The sequence below is a fragment of the Ceratotherium simum genome, chromosome 27 (genome assembly GCF_057802395.1).
Source record: "Ceratotherium simum simum isolate JZ-2026a chromosome 27, ASM5780239v1, whole genome shotgun sequence".
Taxonomy (NCBI): Eukaryota; Metazoa; Chordata; class Mammalia; order Perissodactyla; family Rhinocerotidae; genus Ceratotherium; species Ceratotherium simum.
This window is the reverse complement of record NC_141926.1, coordinates 11,856,900-11,882,646: the sequence shown is the minus strand read 5'-3', so window position 1 is coordinate 11,882,646 and position 25,747 is coordinate 11,856,900. Positions and strand designations below refer to the sequence as shown.

The 25,747-nt window shown below is 43.3% G+C and overlaps 1 protein-coding gene and 1 long non-coding RNA gene across 2 annotated transcripts in view; both read left to right on the top strand.

Moving 5' to 3' along the window:
- MRPS6 (mitochondrial ribosomal protein S6) overlaps window positions 1-5,347 on the top strand; it is a 70,623-nt gene extending 65,276 nt beyond the window's left edge. The window contains exon 3 of the mRNA XM_087418125.1: window positions 4,742-5,347. Within this exon, the coding sequence (XP_087274251.1) occupies window positions 4,742-4,931 (190 nt within the window). The 3' untranslated portion in view covers window positions 4,932-5,347. The remainder of the gene's footprint in view (window positions 1-4,741) is intronic.
- Window positions 5,348-23,464: 18,117 nt separating this feature from the next.
- Window positions 23,465-25,402, top strand: LOC147913406 (uncharacterized). The gene is made up of 3 exons (XR_015548666.1): window positions 23,465-23,622; window positions 24,215-24,379; window positions 25,299-25,402. It is a non-coding gene; the product is annotated as an uncharacterized LOC147913406 (long non-coding RNA).
- The last annotated feature ends 345 nt before the right edge of the window (window positions 25,403-25,747 follow it).

The following is a 25,747-nucleotide window of genomic DNA, read 5'->3' as shown; positions in this document are numbered from 1 at the left end:
ATCATAATGGCAGGTTATATTTAACTTTTTAAGAAAATACCAAACTGTTTTCCAAAGTAGTTATATCATTTTGCCTTCCTACTGACAGTGTATGAGAATGCCGATTCCTCTACATCCTCACCAGCACTTGGTATGGTCAGTCTTTTTAATTTTAGCCATTCTAGTGGGTATCTCTTTGTGGTTTTAATTTGCATTTCTCTCATGACTAAGTGTATTAACCATCTTCTCATGTGGTTCTTCACCATTGGATAGCCCATTTTTTAAAAATTGAGGTTTTTTTTTCAATTAAATTTTGTGAGTTCTTTATATTCTAGAAACAAGTTTTTTTTTCAGACATATGGTTTGCAGATCCCAGTCTGTGGCTTTTCTTTTTATTATCTTAACAGTATCTTTCAAAGAGCAGTTTTTAATTTTGATGAAGTCTAATTTATCAAATTTTTCTTTTATGGATTGTACTTTTGTTGTTGTATCTAAGGAGTCTTTGCTGAACCCAAGATCACAAAGTTTTCTCCTGTGTTTTCTTCTAGTTGTATAGGTTTATGTTGTATGTTTAGATCTGTGCTCCATTTTGAATTAATTTTTGTATATGGTACAAGTATGGACCAAAGTTCTTTTTGCGTGTAGATATTGAATTGTTCCAGCACCATTTGTTGAAAAGACTATCCTTTCTCCTCTGAATTGCTTTTGCAACTTTGGCAAAAATCAATTGTGCATAAATGTATAGGTCTGTTTCTGGACTCTGTTCTATTGATCTATTTGTGTATTTTTATATGAATACCATACTATCTTGATTACTATAGCTTTATAATAAATCTTGAAATCAGGTAGTGTTAGTCCTTCAACTTTATTCTTTATCAAAGTTGTTTTGGCTGTTCTAGATCTTTGAATTTTCATATCAACTTTAGAATCAGTTCACTAATTTCTAACAGAAAAAGTCAGCTAGGATTTGATTGGGATTCTTTTGAATCTGTAAATCAATTGGGGAGAATTGACACCTAAATAAATTTGAATCTTCCTACCCACGAACAAGGTATACCTCTCCATTTATGTGATTTTTCTTTAATTTCTTTCAGCAGTGTTTTGTAGTTTTTGGTGTAGAGATCTTGCACATCTTTTGTGAGATTTATCCCTGAGTATTTCATATTTAATTTCAAGGTCTGATTATTTGTTGCTTAGTGTAATATATATAGTATATATAGTATATATATATATAGTATATAGTAGAAATATGGTAGACTTTTTGTATATTGATCTTGTATCTTGTAACCTTGCTAAACTTACTAATTCTAGTATCTTTTTTTTTTAAATTTCTTCAGATTTTTCTATATACACAGTCATGACATGTATATAAAGACAGTTTTTACTTCTTCCTTACCAATCTGGATGGCTTTTATTTATTTTGCGTTATTGCACTGGTAAGAACCTCCAGTAAAATGTTGAACAGAAATGGTGAAAACAGACTTTTTTTTTGTTCCACATCTTAGGGGGAAAGCATTCAGATTACCAGCTAGTATGATGTTGGTTGTACGTTTTTCAAAGATGCTCTTTATAAGGTTGAAGAAGGTCCCTTCTATCCCTAGTTTGCTGAGAGTTTTTATCAAAAATGCACATAGGATTTTGTTGTTTTTTTTGCATTTATTGAAATGATCACATGGTTTTTCTTTTTTGTTTGTTAATATGGTGATTTATACTGGTTTTGAAATGTTAAACCAATTTTGCGTTCTTAGGCTAAACCCTACTTGGTCATGATGTATTGTCCTTTTTATATATTATAGTGGTCAATTTGCTAAAATTTTGTTTCAAGTTTTTTCATTTATGTTCATGAGGGATATCGGTCTGTTTTTTTCTTTTATTGTAATGTCTTTGTCTGTCTTGGTATCAGACCTTATAGAACTGGTCTTATAGAACAAGTTGAGAAGTGTTTTCCTATTTTCTGGATCAGTTTGTATCAAAATTGGTATTTTTTCCTTAAACGTTGGTAAAATTCACCAGTGAAGCTATTTGAGGCTGTAGTTTTCTTTGTGGGAGGGTTTTTAACTACAAATTTAATTTCCTTAATAGATATAGGCCTATTAAAGTTATCTATTTCTTCTTGAGTGGGTTTGGGTAGTTTGTATTTTTCAAGGACTTTTAGCTAAGTTGTCAAATTTATTGCAAAAATTGTTTATGATATTCCCTTACCATCCTTTTAATATCTGTAAGATTTATAGTCATTTCACCTCTCTCATTCCCCAGTATTGGTAATTTGTGTCTTATCTCATTTTACTGATCACTCTCATTAGGGGTGTATTAGTTTTATTGATCAGCCTTACTAGAGGTGTATCAATTTTATTGATCACTCTTACTAGAGGTGTATCAATTTTATTGATCTTTTATTTGGTTTCATTGATGTTCTCCATTGTTTTTCTGTTTCCTGATTCAGGGATTTCTGCTGTGATCTTTATAATTATTATTAATAATATTGTCTTACTTTACATTTAATTTACTCTTCTTTTTTGTTTCTTAAGGTGGAAGCTGAGATCATTGATTTGAGGCCTTTTTTGTTTTGCTACAAAGGTATTTAGTGCTATAAATGTCCTGTGCTTTAGTGGCATCCCCCCAGTTTTTTTATGTTGTTTTCATTTTTGTTCAATTCAAAGTAGTTTGTAATTTCTCTTTTGATTTTTTTTTGTGACCCATAGGTTTTTTGACCCATAGACGTATGTTTAGTTTCCAGGTATTTGGGGATTTTCCCAAGATTTTTCTGTGTGACTCAAGTCCCTTTAGATTTATTGAGACTTATTTTATGGCCCAGAATGTAGTTGACCTTGGTAAATGTTCGTGTGCGCTCGAGAACAATGTGTATCCTGCTGTTCTTGGGTGGAGGGTTGTATAAATGTCAGATCCAGTTGGTTGATGGTGGTGTTCGCTTTTTCTATATCTTTGCTGATTTTCTCTATACGAGTTCTATCAGTTACTGAGAGAAGAATGTTAAAAGTCTCTGACTATAATTGTGGATTTGTCTATTTCTCTTTTCAGTTCTGTTGATTTTCCCTTCCTCTCTGTTAGAGCTTTGTTATCTGGTGCATACACATTTGGGACTGTTGTGCCTTTTTGGTGAACCCATCGTTATATATTGTCTCTTTTGTTCCCTGGTAATTTGTTCTGAAGTCTACTTTGTGTGATATTATTATAGCCACCTGAGCTTTCTTTTGATTAGTGTTTTTACATGGTAAATGTTTTTCTGTCCTTTTAATTTTAATTATTGTTTACTTGAATGACTTTCCCACTAGGCTTGACTAAGAGTGGATGGTCGCTCGGGAAGTTTTCTTATGAATTTTGAACCCTCTTTGTATGGAATTACACAAAATGCCATCCTTTTTCTCATAACTTCATTCTTTGCTGAATTTATCCATTTTCAATTTGGTCTTTCGTGCTTTCTGTGAGACTTCCACCTGTCATGCTAACACCACCACTGTTAAATATTTACTGTGGACTTGTTATATGTTGTATGTTATATATTATATGTTATATGTTATATATCCCCAGGCTGCTGGGGATATAGCAACAAAGTCCTTCTTCCTAAAGCAATTATGTCTTAGTGGAGTGAGACAGACAGTGGTGATAAAGTGCTGTGGGAAAAAAATAAAGCATTGAGTAAGGGAAATAGAGTAATGAGGCTGTGTGGCAGGTGCGGGGACGAAGAGGATATTGCTTTAGGAGAAGTGGTCAGAGAAGGCCTCTCTGACAAGGTTACATTTGGACCGAGACATGATGGAAGTGAGGGATGAGCTATGAAGAACATTTATGGCAGAAGGAACAGTGAGTGCAGAGACTGAGGATGGGAATATCCTTGGGAGAAGAGTGTACTAGAACAAAGTAAGTGATGTCAAAAGGTCGTCTTAACGAGTTGGAACATTGCAAGAGTCCTGAAGTACTGTGCTGAAAACTGTCCTTTACCAACACTGTGGTCCAAACCAAACAGCACAAGGGAGGCTTAAACTTTCAGAACTGAGAGGAGGGGCGGGCAGGGAAGAAGGATGCTTCTTCCTTTGTGGTGTTATCCAGCTGACTGCTGATGCAGTTGTTGATCTCTGAGACCAGTGAGCTGTGTGAGATGCCCATTTGTGTTAGTCTGTTCTGAGTAGATGAATGTTAAATTCTATCTGTCACCTGAATTCAAGTAATTTTCTTTTCGTTCCTTGTCAGTTCTTGAATGTGCAAGATAACCTTAGACAAGTCCCAGGCCTTTCTTAAACGTTTTCCTCATTCGTGAAGTGTGGCTGATTGTACTTTCTCCATCTCTTAGGTCCATTAAGTCACTTGTAAAATGCTTTGGAAAATTAGAAGACTAATAACATGTTTTCACAAAAAACATCAACTAATGGTTTAAAAAATTCAGTCTTGTTGAACAGCAAATTCTGTTCTTGCGCCCATAGTTTTACCATACTTTCTGGTATTTCCCACTGTGTGTGATGTCACACTGCTTTTTTGCTACTACAAAGTTTGTTTGGATTCAGATTTTCACAAGAGTGTAATGGGAAAAGGCCATAGGAAAAGGGAGATTGGGCATACCACTACACTTCTGTTTCACTGGTCAGCTATTTTGCTGGTCAGCAAAAATTTCTATCTTGACAAAGGGGTGTGTGTGTGTGTAGTTGATGTCTTTATCTGGGAACGAGTAAAATGAAAACATTAACCAAAATAGTGGAATTGTTGTATTTCAGAATGCAGAAATTCACAAATTTTTATTTTATTGCAGGTATTTCTTGGTGGATTTTTATGCACCACCACCAACTGTTGAAAGCATAATGGAGTACTTGTCTCGAGACATTGATGTGATTAGACCGAATGTTGTAAAACACCCTCTGACCCAGGAAGTAAAAGAATGTGAAGGGATTGTCCCGGTCCCACTTGAAGAAAAACTATATTCCACGAAGAAGAGGAAGTAAGAAGAGTCACCAGATTTTAGCCGTATATTTAATTCTCTCATTTTTGAGCACCATGGATTAATAATTTACAAGCTTGACCTTTATACAAGAGTGTGTTATAGGTGCCATTTGATTTTTTTTAAGGTATTTTTAGCTCTTGATTCTCTTTGCTGTGAGAGGTGGGGGAATGGCTTGCTTAGAGCCACTTTGTGATCTGGAGTACCAGCACACCGGTCTTGATTTTGTTTCATTAGTGTAATTTCTTTGTCAGTGAGGACTTTTGGCCCTACAGCAACACTAACACTATCTTGAAGAGGAAAACTGCCGTGGATTGTGAGCTAGTCATTCAGACTGTGTAACCATGCAAAATAAAATGTTAAGACCATGTATTATGTCAGCAACTTTTTAACAGAGTAAAACATGATTTTAAAAAACTCCAGGAGGTGTTTTGTCTCTTCACCTACCCAGCACAGTGCACTAGTCTGCCCAGAATGCCGGCCATGTGGGACGGCTGACCCGGTTACCAGCTCAAGTGCAGAGACTGGGAGGAGCAGGGGGGTAGGGCGGAGCGGGATGTGTCTGTGTCTTGACTACTGGGCATTCTGTATTCTGTAACATCAGTAACTTTTTCTTTTGTCTCACAATTAACCTGTCGTTGTGGTGGGTGCTGCCCTCTGTAGAGGGACGTGTCTACTCTACGTGACGTCTCGCACTGCTTCCTGTCGTTCCTTTGCCATCAGCACCTGCCTCCCCTGTCCCTCAGCCCTGGCACGCCCCTTTGGGGAAGTAGCCACCTTTGAATTCTGTTCCTCCTCCCTTCTCCCTACTACTCTGATGAGTCAAAAGCCAGTTGCTTTTAAGTTGGGGGTGCCACCAAAGAGCTAGCTGGCACCAATGCCTGTGGCCAGTGACATACTGAGCTCTTAATTTAGGGGGTCTTGTACAAAGATACATCTTTTTTTTTTCTTTTTTCTTCGATACTCATGGATTGGGTTTTGTTTTTTTTTTTTTTAATGAGGAAGATTGGCCCCGAGCTAACATCTGTTGCCAGTCTTCCTCTTTTTGCTTGCTTGAGGAAGATTGTCCCTGAGCTAACATCTAAGTCAGTCCTCCTCTACTTTGTATGTGGGACAACAGCACAGCATGGCTTGATGAGCGGCATGCAGGTCCACACCCAGGATCTGAACCCGTGAACCCCAGGCCGCCGAAGCGGAGTGTGCAAACCCAACCACTATCCCTCCAGGCTGGCCCCGCGTAGATCTGTAGTCTAAAAAGATCTTCTGGAAATAAGACAAGTTTTATTTTGAGAGTTTCTTGTTTCGGCAGGGGAGAGGTTGGGTTTGGGGTGGTGTTATACAGTCGTGCTCCACATAATGACATCCTGCTCAAGGACGGACTGCAAATGCAAGGTGGTCCCGTAAGATTAGTACCGAATAGCCTAGGTGTGTAGCAGGCTGTCCCATCTAGGTTTGTGTAAGTGCACCCTGTGACATGAGCACAATGATGAAATCGCCTAACAACACATTTTTCAGAACGTGTCCCTATCGTTAAGCAACTCATGACTGTTCTTTGAGACTAAGAACCAACTAGTCTTTGCTTGAAATGGTTATAATTAGGGTTACCAAATTTAGCAAATAATAATGCAGGATAGCCAGTTAAATTTGAATTTCAGATAAATACGTCATTTTTTCATGTAAGTATGCTCCAAATATTGCATGGAACATACAGGAAAAAATGATGGGTTGTCTGAAATGCAAATTTACCTGGGTGTCTTGTCTTTTATGTAGTAGCCTTAGTTTAACTCACATAGAGGAATAAGCAATATCTATGCAGAGACGGTCCGCTCTGCTCAGCAAAGCTGTTAAGATGGAAATGAAGTTAGCACGCAGCATCCTAGCATTTCAACTGGCTACGTCAGCAGTGAGACGAGTTTGAAGATCATCTGGAGTTACAGAAGAGAACACAGCTGGCGTGCTCTAATTTGTCTCAAACTCTTATTCTCTCAACCCAGCAGAAAACTGATCTAGAAACTAACTGAAATTTCACTCCTGGTTAGTTCCAGATAACCTGTACTGTAAGCCTGAATTTATAGCACAATCTTAGAATCAGTAAGTGCTACCTGCCTTTTAAAGAAACTCTTTAAAAAGTTCCATATGTGGTCTCTGCACCAGGCCTGGGAAGCTGAGAACCCAGGGTCCCTGGCAGCGGCATGGCTTCTGTGGTGGGTGAGGATGAGGCTTTTTCTTGAACAGTCTCTGGCATCTCCTTCTCAGTCTCCTCAGAGCTGATGAGTTAGAAGAAGTTGACCAGCCTTTCCAACTTCCTCCTTGTTCTGTCAGCAACCCAGATGACAAAGCTTCTGTGCATAAAATGTTGGAGGAAGTGCCAGTTACTAAGTGGAATCTCTGGTTGTATTAATTCATACAGTCAGATCATGGTAAAGCAGGAGTGGGCCCAGAGATCTGGCCTCTGCCTCCTTTTTAACCATGCTGAGGAGGAGGCACAGAGATGTGCACGAGAGATGCCCCAGGAGCCGGGAGAGACCCGCTCCTAACCAGGCCAGCGCTTCCTCTCTCTGCAACGCTGCCTGTCTCTGCCCTGGACCATCAGATTCGTCACTTTACTTTAGAGCTTAGACAGCATCCAGCTTCAACTTCCTCCAGGAGCAAAAAGCTATAAAACGTCTCTTTGAAGAGCAATAGTTCAGTAAAGAGGGTCATTAAGAACTGTAGACTGGAAATAAAAGGGATAAAGTGCAGATTATCTGGGAAAATATGCTACTTCCTGTTTCATTAGGAATTTCCTGAAAGCGTAGGCTCTCAGCCAGGGCTCCCGAGAGCACACACCCTTCTACCAAACGGTCTGCGTCGCGTACTTGCACTCAGGTGCTGTCTAAGGTAACTTGCCACCTTCCTTAAAGGTTACTGTGTGCACACTGCATGCCGTGTGCTGTGTGTGTAGTGTGCTCTGCTGCACACGTGTTCTCTGTTAACCTCGTTGGGTCCTTTCTGCAGCCCTATGAGGGAGTGTTGTTTTGCCTGTGTTTTAGATGAGGGAACAGGCTGAAAGTGGTTTGACCTTGACCAGACAACTACCAAGTAACAGCTGGGATCTTGATCTGGGGACCCTGGCACCATGTGGTCTTTTCCTTCCAGTAACAATGAGGTTGTCTTTGTCCTCTCAGGTTAAACAAGGCCCCTGCGTGTCTGGGCTGAATTAGTACCCCTCAGGTAGTAGCAGTTGTCTTCATGGCCTGAGTGTGGTGCTGGCACTTTCTTTTCCTGCACTGGCTAGTCCCTGGGAAGATGATGGGCCATTGAACGTTCCAGGTCACGCAAGTGTTCAGAATCCTGTGGCACAATTTAGAGGGTGTTAGGAAGGAGGCTGGCTAAGTAGGACAGCCGTGCTGTGTGCCAGTTCCTCTCCTTGGAAGTTCCAAAATGAAGCCACTGTCCCTTCCCCCTGAGCCGCTGATTCACAGTTGGACCCTCAGTCCTTAAAGGGCCTTTGCCTCGTTGCAACCTGTCAGCGTGTCGTGTTTGAGCAGGGCACGTGTGCAGGTCACTTCCAGGCTGCGTATTTGCTGGCAGAGCTGAGTATGGGGTCCTCCTCCCGAGGGTGCTGGTGGTCAGAGGTGCTGTGTTGGTGGTCCACTCTTCAGTGGGCGAGTATGAGCAGAGTGCTGGGAGTAGAGCAGTGAGTGAAGACGGCCCCTGTCCTCGTGGGCTGATAGCTGGGAAGGCAGAAAAGTGTGTGTGGTGCCAAATGGGGGTGTGCTGCCAAGGGAAGGGGCAGAGGATGCAGTCGGGCCGAGCCCTGGAGGATGAGGAGCCCGTCCTGTGATGTGGCAGAGGGCATAGTGCATGCAGATGCCCTGAGACCCTGAGCTGGAGAACAGAGAACAGGGGTAGAGAGGAGATGTGACCAGGAATCAAGGGGCCAGATCTGGGAGAGTGGAGATCTCCGAGGAATAAACACCAAGGGATAGGAGTCTGCTGAAGGGAAATGAGCCGCAGAAGCCCAAGAGGCCGGGTCTGAAGGTGAAGCAACCACTCCCGAGCGCTCCTTTTGGGCTCATGTCTTCACAAAGAGGCCTCTTCCTCAGATTGTTGCCTTGACTGTTTGTGGTCCACTTTGGACAACAGGATCTAGCTTCCAGAAGTACTTAGTTTTTTGCATGAGGTGGGCTCAGGGAGGTGGAGAGTGAGATGGAGGCTCTGGGCCCAAGAAGGTAGTCTCTCAGATGTGCCTCGGAAGCTGCTTCCTGGAGGCATTGAGCAAGCGTCTGATTCGGAGACAATCAAGTCCTGTACCATGGACTGTCAACAAGGAAGGGCCATTAATCCCAGGTAAGCCTTTTAGGTTTTTGCTGAAAGACCAAGTTTACGTTGATGGAGATGAAATATTTGATGAAAGGGCTAGAGGAGTATTGAAAGCATGAGTTGTGTTTCCATACTTCTAGTTGATCTGGACGAGTATTTGTCTACCCCAACACACCTGAGGGTGCTTTTAGCAAGAACTCAATATGCACCTTCTTCCTCTACCCTCCTCAAAACTCCATGAGGCAAGTGTTACACCCATTTTACGGATGAGGCACCCAGAGCTCAGAGAAAATAAGTGACTTGTCCAAGGCTACAAAGGGAGGAGTTGGGAGTGGTGATTCAGAAGTCCACCTGTGGCCCACTGCACCCCTCTGGAGGCAGGCAGCCCAGGCCATGCTCTGGGGGGCCGACTCTGAGCCACCTACTCCCTGGACCCTTCCTACCCCACACCTAGACCAGAGCCCCAGGCTTCATTGCTATAGGAGGAGAGGGAGTGGATCTGGGGCTCCCTGGGACTGTTTTTAATTTCAGGTCTTCTCCTGAGAACAACAGAAAAAACCGTGAGTGTACCCTGGAGACCAGGCCTGCTTTTTGCATGTTTCTCCCTGCTCCATAATTTCCCACAGAGCTTTTTTTCTCTCCACACTACTCCTGGGGTGTATTTATAGAGCACACACATGGCGTGTCCTGCCCTGAGCAGGACACAGTTGAATGGGCAGTGTGCCTGATCTCATGGCTCTCAGAGATAGGGGAGGTAGAAATAGTCAGCTATCTGAAAACAGGCCATAATACAAATAATAATTGAGATTCAAACCAAGCGCTATGGAAACGGGAAACTGGATTCATTAGTACTTGGAATGAGGGCAGGGGGAATTTTCCAGCAGAGATGGCATTGAAGCTGGCATGAGAACAGCCAGTGTGGAGTGTGGATGATGGGAGATGGGAGGTGGCAAAACTGCATGGTGGGTTACGGGAACGCCTGGGAGTGGGTAAATACGCTGTGATGGTGGGGAAGGTCTTGGAGTGCAGGAGAGATTGGGGATCCAGGGTCCAAGTCACTGTCTACTGAAGAGGACATATTTCATGGCTGCTAAGGGTTTCTTGAACTGAAGGGATCATTTCGAAGAGCCGAGAGTGAGTACTCTGCATATTAACTTGCTATCAAATGTGCCTCCTAATTGACCAACCCCCCCATGCTGCTCACATATTTGTGAGGAAGAAATGATTTTACAGATTGATCATGGAGAGGTACAAAGAGAGCTGAGGCAAGGTTTTCAGAAGTTCACCTGCAGAAAGACAGAGTGGACTGGACGGTGTAAATGCTTGCCCAGGGACCCTTAACTGCACTGGGTGTGCTCTGAAATGCTGTGTAGGGGAGCATCAGAAAAGCGTACATCATTCTCTCATCGTTGTGGTCTGGGCTGTTGTCATTTGTGTCAGGAGGGCTCAGCGAGAGATGACTGAACGTGGAATCGACCTGAAATGCCGTTTGCCAATCCCTGCCCTGTCTTCTGCACCTGGGAACAGGCAAGTATGGTGTTGATGGTGGGAAGTTTCCAGGGCAGTTTGTGGGATTCTTGGTCACGTGGAAAAAAATGTGGTAGTGGAATGAGCATAGAAGTTCGGGTCAGAGACCTCCTCAGTGGCCCCGCTTTGCCACCCGCCAGCCACATGATCTTGGACAGTTTCTTATCTTCCCCCAGCCTCAGGCCTCAGTGTCTTCATATGGAAAATGCGGCCAGTGAACCAGCTGGTCTCAAAGGACCTTCCAAGTCATAAGGCCCTGGACGGAGTCCCACTGCCCGGTTTGCTGAAGGGTTATTCCATCAGTGATTTGGGAAGCTGGTAGTTTGCGAGGAAGGGCAATGGAGAAGGGTTGAAAGAATTTCTCAGAGGCGTAGTCTTTCCACACTTCTTTTCATCTTCTGATAAGCATGGCTGTGGTTTTCATAGCCTGCCAGTAGGTTCTGTGGGGCTGACTATTACGTTAAGGAGAAAAGGCGCTCTGCTTGATCACAAGGAAACAGCAAAAGGAGCCCCAGAGGCCAACACAGTCGTTTGCTGGGCTCGCATTTCCAGCATTCTTTTTGTTTTCTGAGAACATAGCTTTATAGGACATGGACTTAGAACCAAACACAGGCACGAGGCACTGTTAGTCCACAGGAGGAAAACAGTGTGGAGACTGAGAAGTCCCTGGGTGGTGACAAAGTCTGGTTTTGGAGGTGGTGCACCACAACCCCCAAAGTTATCCCCTATGTTTATAGTAACAGCAGCAATACCTAGATAACCCTGCACACTCCCAGCTCCCCCCAGCCCAATGGGGAAATTAGCAAAAATCAGACTCTTGAAACCAGACCACGTCTCCAAAGTGCCCAAGACCCTTGAGTTGCTGCAAGGGAGCAGAATTGGGGTCTGGGTATTGCAGCTGAACCCTTTTCCCCAGAACACCGGCGCTAAGCTGTCCGTCTTCTGGGGAAGGAAATGCGATTTCATCCCATGTCCCAGGGAAGATTTACCCCGAGATGATTCCATCGTGAGCGGAAAAGAGAAGGATGCATTGTTCAGTGGACAAGGCCAGAAGTAGGGATTATGCAGAATGGACTCTTGACCTCGCCACTCCAAATAAGTGGGAGACTCCATTGTTTCCGTAAAGCTCGTGTTGAGCTAAATGATGTGCCGTGTATGTAGCACCTTTTGTCCAAATGAATCCCAAAACATAAGCACCTCTGTGGAAGACTAGATACTGCTTTTTTGACAGAGATGTCAAACTCTGTTAACTGGTACATTCAATTCTCACTATTCAAAGATTGTGTATTTGCTAATTTGCCTACTTGCAAAAATTTATTTGTAACCCTCAGATCAACACTCTCAGTGTTTTCGAGGTCATTCATGGATGTAGTGGCAAAAACTTGAGTCTCCTGATGAGTCCGTTCCCAGCCAAGGTTGGACAAGGCGACACTCGGCCTTGTTTCAGCTCTCATACTGCAAACAAGTGTCTTTTTCACGGAGTATTTAGTGTCATGTTTTTTGCATTCATGCCTTTTTTTTTATGGTTTAAAATGGCCCCCAAGTGTCATGCTGAAATTGTGTCTGGTGTCCCTAAGCCTGAGAAGGCTGTAATGTGCCTTACACAGGAGATACATGTATTAGATTAGCTTTGTTCAGGTGTGAGTTATAGCGCTGTTGGCCTTGTTCAATGTTAATGAAGCAGCAATATATGTCAAATAAGGTGTTTTTAAAAAGAAACACACATAAAGCAAGATTATGTATTGATGGGTTGACATAAATATTATGATCAGAAGCTTGCAGGAACTTAACCCTGTATTTCCTCAAGGACCAGTGGTTTAGTATGCTCTAATTCAGTGTTCATGGTAACTGTATAGGACGTAACTATCGCTAGAATCAACTCGATTCGACTCTGGGTTTGTGCTTTTTTGTTTCCTGCTAAGGACGCCTTTGACATCTTTCTCTAATTTTCTAACTTATCTGCAATAAAGGAGATTTTTATTCCCATTGTTGTTCTTATTCTGCTTGTCTGGTTTGTCTTCCACCATCCTGCCTCCCCTTCTCATCCACACTTACTTGCTCTCTCCTCTCCAGCTCCTGTCCACTAGGGAGCTGTACGTCTACACGAGCCAGTGCCCTTCTCTTTGAAAGGAACGCTTAGACAGTACCTCAACAGAAGGGTTTGGTGATGTGGCCGGAAGGAGCCAGACTGTAAGAGAAGAACTTAGACACAGTGCTCCATTGATCTCCCAGCCTTAGAGAGGGCAGATTCGGTGGGGTTTAGTTAAGGCCATGGAGGGGGATAACGAGATAAGCAGTATAGCAGCCCGCCTCTCATGGCTCCATGGTATCTCAAGGGTTTTCGTAACACTCTCCAAATCAAATACATCTTAATTACCTTTAAAACAACAGCAAAAACTTCTTCACAAAGCAAAATCACAAGGAATTTTAAAGGTGCTGATTTTATAAAGTTAGCAGTTACGATCAATGTTTTGAAAGCTTGTTCCTCTTCCATGTTCCTCTTACTAGAGCTAAATATAATAATGTGGAATAAGTTACTTAATGTGGTTAAGCAAAATGTTAAAGAAACCTCTGTTTGCGCGTGCTCACTTGTTCTTCCTAATCAAGACGCAGTGGGTTATTTTTGTGTTTTTTTTTGTGAGGAAGATCAGCCCTGAGCTAACATCCATGCTAATCCTCCTCTTTTTGCTGAGGGAGACTGGCTCTGAGCTAACATCTATTGCCAATCCTCCTCCTTTTTGTCCCCCAAAGCCCCAGTAGATAGCTGTTATGTCGTAGTTGCACATCCTTCTAGTTGCTGTATGTGGGACGCGGCCTCAGCATGGCCGGAGAAGCGGTGCGTCAGTGCGCGCCCGGGATCCGAACCTGGGCCGCCAGCAGCAGAGTGCACGCACTTAACCGCTAAGCCACGGGGCCGGCCCCAAGACGCAGTGGTTTTGAGTTAAATCTCTGTTCTGGAGAAACGTGAAGCTATAGCAATGATCGTCCTCACCTCACAGCACTGTTTGTACTCTGCTTTCTTTCCTAAAACTTGCACATGGATTGGTAAACTAAAAACATTCTACTTTTTAAAAAATTCAAACATACCTAAACATACCGAAGATACTATAACAAACTTGAGGTACTCACCACTCAGATGTAACAGATAATTGCGTTTTTGCTGTATTTCCTTCAGATCTTTTAAAGAAATAAAATGTTAGATATAGTTGAAGTTCTTTTTTATACCTCTTCTTATCCTATTCCTTCCTTCCCAAGAGGTGGCCATCATTCTGAAGTCAGTGTGTATCATTTATATCCATGTTCTATGTTTCACTATGTATATATGCATGTATAATTTATAATACTGCTTTGTGGATTTTTAATGAACTAAAGAGATTCATGGTATGGAGGCTTCAGCCACGTGTTTTTTTTCATTCAACACTATCATTTTGAGATCTCTCTTGTAGATCTAGTTTATTGATCTCCACTGCCCTATAGGGTACCATGTGTGATACATCACTTTGTCCACTTGCGTCTTACTGGGCATGTCCCAGTTTACAGTGTTGCAAGCAACCCTGCAATGAACTTCCTGGCAGATATCTCCTGGGGCATATGTGTGAGTTTTTCACGAGACATTGACCTGCTGGCTCATCAGGTATTTTCATTTTGGTCTTTACTAGTTCTTGACAAATTTCTCTCCAGAATCATTGTACCAATTTACATACCCAGCCGCACGATTTGAGAGTTCCTGTTTTCAAACATCTCCCAATACATGGTATTGTCATGCTTTATTTCGTTACAAAAAAAAATTTGTCAGTCTAATGAGTGTCAAAGAGATATCTCTTTTTTAAACTTACGTTTTCTTGTTAATAAATGTGAGCTTATTTTCGTGGTAATGGTCATTCTGGTTTTTTCCCCTGTTGCCTTTTTATGTATTTTGCTAGTTTCTTCCTTGATTGATTGTCATTTTTCTAACTAAGAAAACAGAAAGGCAATGCTTACTATACAAGTGCGGTTCAAGAGGGACTGAGACCACCACCCTGGCCTCACCCTGCCACTGGCAGGAGTGAAGAGGGGGCCCCAGATTGTACATGCTTCTGGCAACACCCCCTTTCACTTTTGCCTCCCCCTACTCGACACCTCCCCCCCGCCCCCCCCACACACAGCCTGGCTCTGCTATCTGCCTTGAGAACTTTGGGACTAATAGTACGAGGCCCTTTATTCTTGTTTATGAGAGGCACCATGAGAAGGCCAGGATTTCCAGATCATCCCTCACTCTCAGCAACCAAATCCCCATTTAGCTCAGGATATTCCATCTTTTGACTCGTCTCCCTCTCCAATCCCGAGACTTGTTCTCTGTGCCCCTGGAACTCACGATCATCAGCCAAATCTCTGATTTCCTCAACCTCTTCTAAAACATTTCCTTCCTCTTGTTGCCTCTGGAATTGCCCCTGGAGCCCCTGCTTCCCTTGGAGCCCTCTCAGTGGTGGCTCTTTTCTCTCCATGACTTTTCCCATTAGGCCTAGAGGCAGGGCAGGTATCCTCTGCCCCGTCCAGACCATTGCCCCTCCGGTCTTTCTAACTCCTCTAGACTTGAATCTCATACTATCAGGCTAAACCATTGGGTACAGCTGGTCATCTAAGGACCCCAGACCACATTCCCTGAAGACTTCAGCTCCTGGCTCACTGCTACTCTTTCAACGCAATCTCATATGATTCTGGGTGATTTCAGTATCCACTTAGATGATCCTTTCCAATACCGTGGCCTCTCCTCCAATGAATTGCCATTATCTTCCCTTAGTCACCTGCTCCAGGGTTATACCTTAGACCTTGTCATTACCAATAGCTGTATCATCCAATATCTCAATTTCAAGCATTCCGCTCCTATCTTTCCAGCTCCCTCCCTCTTGTACCCCAGCTCCAACAGTCCATTCTCTCAGTCCCACTGGGACCTACCAATCCTACCATCTTTTCTGTGTGTCGTACCTCCCTCATGCATCGCTTCCCTCCCTAACCCAGTTTAAATCTCATTGCTACAATCACTCATCTCTCTAGATCCTCTCTCACTTATTACATTCAAATGCTTCGCCCATTCCGTGCCTGCACCTGTGCGGTTGAATGTGGCTGGAGAAAGACACATCTCCGCTGACTGATCTCTGTAAGTTCACGACCACTCACGGCACGTGGGCCTTTGGTGCTGCCTGGCACAGCAGTACCTCCCTAGTCCATTGACTCCCAACCTTCCCAGGTAAATATTTCCTTCCTTCCCTTCTCTTCAATCTTCTAGTACCTTTTTCTCCCATTTCACTCTCAGCTGATGACCTTGCTCCCTATTTTACTGAAAAAATTTAGGCAATCAGAAGAAAAATTCCACAAATGCTCAAACCACACCTGCTGCCCTCCTCGCATGTGTAACTGCATCCTCCAACTCCCCTCCTGGATGGCCTGCCCGAGATGCTACAGAGAGCTCCCATCTCCCCTGTGCCCGGGGTTCTATCCCCTCGCACATGCTGGGGCAGCAGATTTCCCCCCTTTCTCCTGTACCATCAAATTTCCCCTGTCTCTGCTCATTCCCATCAGCAAAAACATGCTGTGAATTCTCTCTGAAAAAAACTTCTGAAGAGTTATCTATGCTTGTCCTTTTTTCTCTTCTCAGTCTCTTTAATGAAAATAAAGGCAGAAGAAACAAAAAGAAGTGCATTTTGTATGGAAATGCATTCCTCCTCCCCCTTGAACTCGCTCATGTCAGGCTTTTGCCCCCACCCCACTCGTGTCAAGGTCTCTAAAGCCCCTGCTCCTCTCAGCCCTCAGTTCACTCTCTCCTCAGCAGCTAACACAGGTGCTCACACCCTCCCCCTTGAAATGCCTTCTTTGCTCGGTTTCTAGGGCATCACAGACTCTGCTCTTCCTGACTCTGGACTCCTCCATGGGCTTCTTTGCTGGTTCCTCTACATGTCCCTGACTCTCAGTGTTGGAGTGTTCCAGGCTCAGCCCTTGACCTCTTCTCTGCTCTCACTCTCTGGGTGATCTCATCCACTCTTCTGGTTTTAAATGTGTATACAAATATATATATACATAGACCTTAAAACTCCCCAATTTTTGTCTCCAGCATGGATGTCTCTCCTGGGCTCCACGTGGGACTCTCCAGTGGTCTCACCACATCTTCCCTTGAAAGCCTAACAGACATCTCAGTCTTTGCGTATCCAAAACTGAGCTCCTGCTTCCCTCCCAAGCCCACTGTCAAGCGAGTTTTCCCCACCTTCCGCTGGCTTAAGTCAAAAGTCTTGGAATCACCCTGGACTCCTCACTTTCCTTCACATCCCCCATCCAGTCTCCTCGGCAAATCCTGTTTTTTCACCTTTAGAATATATCTGAATCTAACCACTTCTCATCACCTCTCATCGGTGCCACCATCAGGGTCCAAACCTGGACCACAACAAGACCCTCCTATATTAGTTTCTGGGGATTGCTGTAACAAAGTACCACAAACTGGGTGACTTACAGAACAGAAATTTATTTTCTCATAGTTCTGGAGGCTGGAAGTATGAAATCAAGCTGTCAGCAGGGGTGCGCCCCGTCTGAAGGCTCTAGAGGAGGATCCTTCCTTGCCTCTTCCAGCTTCCAGCTCCAGATCTTCGTTGGCTCGTGGCAGCAACACCCCAATTCTGCCTGTCTCTTCACATGGCCTTCCCTGTGTGTGTCTGTGTCTCTTCTCCTCTTCTTAGGATATTGGTTTAGAGTCCACCATAAGTCCAGGATGATTTCATCTCCAGATCCTTAACTGGTTACATCTGCAAAGATGCTATTTCCAAATAAGGTCACATTCTGAGGTTCCAGGTGGACATGCATTTTGGAAAACACTATTCAACCCGCTCCGCCTCCTCGTGGGGCTCCCTGCTTCTGCTCTTGGCAGCCTCTGGTCTGACCTCAACCCAGCAGCTTGAGCACATTAGTTCTCTGCTAAAAGCCTCCGAAGGCTCCGATTTCACCCGGAGGAAAGGCTACAGTCCTTCTAATGGCCTAAAAGACCTGATTCGTCTGGTTACCACGTTACCTCCCACCTTATCTCCCACTGCAGCTCTTTCCCCCCACTCTGCTTTAGTTACCCTGGCTCCCACGCCTTTTGTTCCAGCAGCACTCTCTGCCTAAACACTTCCTTGAGTCTTTGTATTTAATAGACACACACATAACATTTATTACACACCAGGCCCAGTTCTAAGTAATTTATGAGCATTAACTTACTTCATTCATTTAGTTCTCTTAACAACCCTATGCCATGCGGACTGACATTCCTCATTTTACAGTGGAGGAAACCCAGGTACAGAGGAGTTAAGCAACTAGCTCAAGGCTGCACAGCTAGTCAGTGGATCAGATGCAGAGTCTGGCCCCAGAGTGCACGATCTTAATGGGGGCACGGCACCACCTCTCCTTCTGGGCTTGGTCAAGTATCACCTTCCCAGTGGGCCCTCTCCTGACCTGCTTAGAACTGCAGCCCACACTTCTGCTTTCCCCACGTCCTTACCCTGCTGTATTTTTCACCACTGCACTTATTTTGCCATCTAATATAAGTTTTATTTACTTCTATCTATATTGTATGTCTCCCCCCTGGTGGAATGTAAGCTCCATTGGGGTATGAATTTTATCTGGCTGGTTCATTGATGCATCCTCAGCCTAGAATGGTGCTGACACATTGCAGTTGGATGAATGAAGAGGAATTTTCCAAGAGAAAATGACAGATCTAATTTGAAAGTGTCCTGGGCTGTGAAACCTCTCCTTCTCAGTCAGCTGGCTCCAGCATTTCTGTCTTCCATACGTCCTAGGTGGAGAATGGATTGGTCAAAAACTGGATAAAGATTAGTAAGAAAAAGTACAGCAAAACACCTATAGATGTAAGATCACAAACTAACAAGGGTGAGTTGGCTGTGGGTAGCAAAGCCATAAAAAATGCATGCCCTGTGTCCCAGCAATTCCACTCTTGGGCATTTACCTTAAATCATGATGGCACACAGAGTTAAGGTACCAAGATGTTCACCAATTGTTCTTTAATAAAATCAAAAAGTTGGGGCCGGCCAGGTGGTGTAGCGGTTAAGTGTGTGCGCTCCGCTGCGGCAGCCCGGGTTCAGATCCTGGGCGCGCACTGACGCACGGCTTGTCAAGCCATGCCGTGGCGGCATCCCATATAAAGTGGAGGAAGATGGGCATGGATGTTAGCTCAGGGCCAGTCTTCCTCAGCAAAAAGAGGAGGTTTGGCGACAGATGTTAGCTCAGGGCTGATCTTCCTCCCCCAAAAAATTAAAAAATAAAATAAAACAAAAAAGTTGAAAATCACCTAAATTCTCTACAGTAGGAGACTACTGAAATAAATTGCGTGTAGATTTACAATGCCACCATTAGAAATCAACATATAATAGCATGAGAAAATATTTATGACATATCATTGGGAGTAAAATAAAATTTAAACAATGCCTGATGGTATTTTAGATACATAAATTTAATATAAAAATAAAACAGATTTGCATCAAAAAAAGAGAACCAGCTTTACATAGATAGTAAAAAATATAGAAGGATCAGTATAATATCAACAGGAGTCCATAAGATGTACTAGAATATCAGTGACTGGATCTTGGCATAATTTTGAGCACAGAAGCATCATTAGGTTGGTGCCAGTTTGGAAGAAAACCAACCTGCATGAGGGTGATCTGCAAGGAAGGACTAGGCATTAAGCAACCAAGTCTAGGATGACACTACAATGAAACACAGGTGCTTGTGTTAGGACCCTGACGTAGCAGCCTGGTAAACCCACTGTGGGGCCCAGAATGCCCTGGAGAAAGTCCCTGGTGTAGACCTGGGTGGACTCAGAAGACAGAACAAAGGAGAGGTTCTGGTCTGAATAAACATCTCAGCCCAGCCTTCCTGTCTGGAAGGCACCTCTTGAGTGCTTGCCAGTGTGTTTTCTCCCACCTACTGGGCTGGTTTCTCTCAGGTTGAATAAATCAGTGTCGGTAGATTCATTTTATTTTGACCCCTAAACTGATCTGAGCTGTTGCTGGGACTTCTGAGACTGGGAGCTGCTTTTGTGTTGAATTGGGTTGTAGCGATTGTGACAGTCTAATGCTGTGAGCCAACAGCCGGGGAAGGGTGAGACTGAGCAGGGAGAGAGTGTGGGACCCAGGTTGTTATTGGATGAAAAAAATAGCTTAAGAGCAGTACAATACAGTCTGATCTCTTCTTTAAAAAAAAATTATCAGGAAAAAACCCTGAAATGTTAAGCACCAACATATGAACAGAAGTTGTCTCTGAGAAGTGTGATGATGGGTATTTTTAATTTTATTCTTCTTGTTAACTATAATTGCTAACTTTTTCAAACAATGACAGTGTGCTGAAGAATATAGTAGAAATATTTCCAACAACCGTGAAGAAAGACTGAGCAAGCAACACAACACGAGAAGCACCCTAACGGGTCATCACAGCACATGTGTGAGCGAGGCCAGGCTTTTGTTTAGAGAAAGCTCATACGGTGTGGAAGACAGTAGACCTGGTTTGTGAAGTCGTCGTCCCTGGGGGCTTTATTATGCTTTCCTGGTCTTAGGAGAGACCAGGAAGGCTCAGGGAAGCACAACTAAAAATAGAATTATGAAGATGATAACTGTTTGGATTATTTAACCTAAAAGAAAGTATGGCTTAAGTAAAGAGTAAAGAGGTCTTAGATGAAGACACTGATCAATTGTGAACCGTTTTCACAGAGGATGGAAGAAGAAGAAATGGCCTTAAATTGATTAAGAGAGAGCTTGGAGAAGAGATCCTTGCCAGGGAGGCTGATGAGAGCCTGGCAAGGGCTGACAGTGGTCTCCCTCAGTCCTGGGAGGACGGAGTATAGGAAACATCATCTGTCCTAGAAGATCCAGGGAGACGTTCCAGAAGGTTCCTTGAAGTTCCAATCCTATGATGTCTCGATGAAGGTATAAACTCACCGAATCCATTCCTGAATGACTTATCCTGGAACTCAAAGTGTTTGTATTCTTGGCCAGGACTGGTCTTGGGAGAGCTGGTGGCCATCTGTGTGGTGGGAGGGCTGCCAAATTACCATTCCTACTGCTGAGTCGTGCTGTCTGAGATTCTACCCGGTGACAATCATTCTTTGGTCATCAAGAGCCCAATGGAGGATGAGTGATGCGCTTAGTTAGGGTTTTTTTTTTCTTTTCTTAAGTTCCAGAAGATGTGTGGAGATTTTGAGGTAACTAATTTAGAATTTTCTCTCTTTAGGGATTGTTAAGAAAAATTATCCAAAACTTAGAAATAAGACAAAGGGGAATATCCTCTTAATGTCATACTGAGGCATGGCTTGACAGGCTTACCCAAAGATTGTTTAATTCTTAAGGAAAATATACCTGTGTTTGACTTTACTATTTACTAGTTGATAAGCCACAGTAAAGATACATGTTAACTTGTCAATTTCTGTCTCTTAGAAAAGACAACCACAAAGTTGTGGTTTTATTCTCGTGTAAGGCATTAACCAGTTTTGTATCTAACCTAGCAGTCATTCTAACATTCTGTTTTGTTTTTAAATGCCAGTAAATTCTGCAAATGCTTTTTGAACCATCTTTCCTATCGTACTGGTTTGCTCATTAATGAGTTAAATAAATTTTTGACAGGAAGGAGGAGAAGTAACATTAGGACAGTAGCTTTAAGAGCATGACATTGGTTCTCATCTGTGTAGATGTTTATATGGCCTTTCTTTGAAGGAGAGGGATTCGTCAGTTCTCATGTAATCCATGATTAGCCAACCCCTTGGTAAGCAAGAGGTAATTGGGTTTTCTCCAACCTTAACAGCTAGCTGAGTGCAAGGTCTACAGGATTGGGTGTGGGTGAAGCCAGTACTGCCAGAACGGAAAGGAGGGAATTCTGAGTGAAAGAATGATTAGGATTCTGAAATGAGACCCTGATGGATGCAAATGTCACACTGGAGAATAAGATTTCAGAGGTGGAGGGATTCAGGGGAAGTCAAGGTGCTGGCTCGATTGTGGGAGAAGGTGGCTGAAGTGGAGGCGGAAGCTCATTGGGGTAGAGGAGTTAAGGCAGAGAGTGGCCGGGAGCTGAAGGAGCCGTCTGTGTGGATGTTGAACCCCCTCCCTGATGGTGACAAACCCTGGCAGTGGCAACAGGACCACCTACCTGGGGGTGCCTGTGAGCAGAGGAGCCAACATTTTAGACCATGCCCACAGTTCACAGGATGAGAGGCACAATGGAGGATGTTGGCCATGAGTGGTCCAACCATGATAACAATTACTTGGGTGACACAACTAGCTGAGTGTCTGAGTAAGGTCACTGCTTGCCCTGCCCCAAGGCACAGACACAGGTAAACCTCAGATGCCAACCTATATGGTTTTGACATCTCATTCTAGGCCTTTCCCAGAAAACAGCCTCTTCCATCTCACAGGAGTCCACAGAGGGGGAAAGCTGAGGCGGCACAGCCTTCCCACCTTTCAAGCAATAGAAAGCAACGCACAGCACCAGAAGTCTTTGGACCTGCAGGGTAGATTTCACTCTTGGATGGCAATCTGCAAATTATTCAACTCTACTCCCTACCTCCCCCCCTGGGGCTGCTAATTTTGCTCCTGTCCAAGGCTCAGGTGCCACATCACACTGCAGGCCCCTGGCTTCTGGTCCCAACCTCGGAGTGTTTGGGGCCTCCACTTGAGGGGTCTCAGCCCCTCATAGGCATCACTCGAATAAAACAAGACACCACACTTCTGTGCACTCACTGTGTGGGGGCTCTTTCACTCCGTGGATGTCTCCACCACAGCTGCAAATTCCAGTTTTATCTCTGTTGTGTTTTTGAACCTGTTTGCTTTTGAGTATGGTTTGGTTTTGAAAGGGAAGAGGCACACACTATCCAGCACCCTGTTTTCTTTCTCTGATGGAGTAATAAAGCTTATTTATAGTGGAATTGTTTTTTTCCGTTATGGCATATTTCATTTTATTACTCTACCTACCGCCTTGTGTTTTGGATTTCATAGCGGAAGCATAAAAGAATACTCCGTTGTGTTTTTTTTTCCTCCTGTAGTTGATTGTGGAAAAAAAGATGTAGCATCCTATTAGTTGTTCTGTACTATGGTGGTTTTTTGCCTGTGACCAACAGAATTACATTTTACACTGGAAAGAACTCTCTGTATGAACCCTTTTGATTCAATATAAGTGAACATAAGATTTGAAGTTATGGCCAACCCCATGCATTACATCCAAAGTCCATTTTGCCCATTGTTGATGATTCTCTCCAAGGATGCAATATGCTGCAGAGCACGATGGTTTGGGCTTCTGAAGAGATGTTTGAGCATGCTATTCATTTTGCTCTTTGTCTTTCTGTTCAAACCAATTGAAAACCCTGCTTAACTCTAGGTATTTTGGTTCAGCCTTTGGTTACACTCACCTTAGCTCCCCAGGCTACTTCTCCATCACCCTGGTCTTTGCTTTCTTAGGTCTGGAAAGAGGACAAGGAAAACCTCTCTTTTTGGAACCAAGGAGGTTCCTTAATGACTCAAGCAAGCTTGCAGAAGATCTGGTTGTATTTCATGGGAAACTTTTTTACATGTTCTAAATTCTCAGGTTTGAATCCACATTTCTTACTGTTTCGGACCACGTTTTCTACTGTTGTCTTACCATGTTTTCTACTGTGTCGGACTAAGTAGGTACTCTAATGAGATGCTTCTGCATCTGTCTTCATTTCTAGGAGAGAAAATGGAATCACAAGGGAGGATGCTTGCCATGCCTGAAATCCCCACAATTTAGGAGAAAAACTTTGATCAAGCCCTATTGCTTCTATGTCAATTTGTACAAATAAAACTGAAGCAGAGCTTTACCAACTTGTGATACTCTCCAGGGAAGAGGTAGGGATGCTGAACATCCCATTTTTCTGTAGTTCAGTTCCTCATCAGTTGCTTTAAAGAGCATTTTACTGATGTGGAGAAATCAGAACCCTCATATACTGCTGGTGGGAATGTAAAATGGTCTGGCTGCATTGGAAAACAGTCTGGCAGTTCCTCAAAAAGTTAGCCATAGAGTTACCATATAACCCAGCAATCCACTCCTAGGTATCTACCCAGGAGAACTGGAAAACATATGTCCACACAAAAACTTGCACACAAATGTTCATAGCAGTTATTATTATTAGCCAGTTATTCATAATAGCCAAAAAGTAGAAACAACCCAAATGTCCATCAACTGGTGGGTAGAATAAATAATGTGATATATCCATACAATAGAATATTATTTGGCAGTAAAAAAGAATTCTGGCAAAATATTTGAACCAAAAATAAAAATAAATCATTGGGGACATTTTTTTACTTCAAATCAAGGAAGCTGTTTATATCTAAACACCTAATAATAATGATAATTAATACTCATTTGTTTATTATAGTTACTGTTCTACATTTGATTCTCATGATAACCTTCAAAAATAGTTATCATTCTCATTTTCAGACAAGGAAACTGAGGTTCAAAGAAGTGCAATCAATACTCTCCAAAGTCCCTCAGCTCTTCTGTCTCCAAAGCCTGGCCTTCTTACAGTTCCTGAAATGTGCAACGCCATATGGTGGCGTTTTCAGAAGTGTGCCATCTCTGGCAGGACGCGCTTGACTTCAGCAGGTGGGGGTAATGGTGAAAAGAACCAGCTGCAGTGTGGTTTTGTGTTTTCCGATAAATATTTCTCCGCGTGAAGGAGCAGGGTGCACAGACTCATGCACTTCTCTATAGTCCTCGCTGGCACAGGTCTAGTTGGTAATTAGGTAAAAGATTCAGGCACCGGGAAGTAGTTTTGCAGTAGGATCCCAATAATGAATGTGGGGGCAGTTCTGAATTCATGAACAGGAGGAAACTTTATAATATATTAATTAATTAATTCATTCAATGACTCATGGGTGATTCTTTTCCCCTCTGTGGCATGGTCTGGGGCTGTTTCAAGCTTCCTGGGTCCACAGGTAGAGTTCTTCTAGTGCAGTTTCAGGAGACAAGTCGCTCTTGGTAACTCCTGTTTTAGCCAGTGGCTCCTTCTCGCTCCCAGCCTCTCCTGGCCCAGCAGCCTGACTCCTTGTCAGTACAGACCCCCAGTCCCAACCCAGATGTTCAGACCATTGTTCGACTCTGCAAGGCCTTGGACTGTTACTGATATTTTAGCCTCTGCTCACTGTTTTGTGTCACCCCTTTTTTTCTGGTCTCTCTCTCTCTGTTTGGTTTTGAGCTCAGCTATGTAACAAAATTCTGTTGTTGTGTGTTACTCAACATTTCCATTCATTCAGAACAGGACATCCTTTCTCATCATCCAGTCTTCCACATTAACCAGAATGTCTCTATATTTACGGTTTCCTTTGTGGCCTGACTGTTATGGACTGAATGTTTGTGTCCCCCTAAAATTCATATGTTGAAGCCCTAATCCCCAGTGCGCAGTGTGATGGCATTAGGGGGTGGGGCCTGTGGGAGGTGATTAGAGTAGAGCCCTCATGACTAGGATTAGTGTCCTTATACGAAGAGACACGAGAGCTTGCTTCCTTTCTCTTTTCTCTGCCAGGTAAGGATACAAGGAGAAGATGGCCATCTGTAAGCCAGGATGAGGGCCCTCACCAAGAACGGGACCATTCTGGCACTCTGATCTTGGACTTCAGCCTCCAGAACTATGAGAAATAAATGTTTATTGTTTAAGCTGCCCAGTGTATGTATTCTGTTATAGCAGCCTGACCTAAGATGCTAATCATGGTCAATTGTAAAATCATTTATGAGTGTTGGAAGAGAATTTGTTTTCTAAGTTTAGTCTAAAGGTGTGCACAGATCTGTGACATTCGGCTGTTCTGTTACTCATTTTCTCCAGATCTTCACTTCTTGTTTGACATCTTGATCTGTCAATTTCAAAGCATCCTATGATGACTATGGATATATCCATTTCTTTTATTTTTGAAAAGTTTTGCCCTATATATTTAGAAACCATGTCATTAAGGAATATAGAATGGCTCATGACTCATT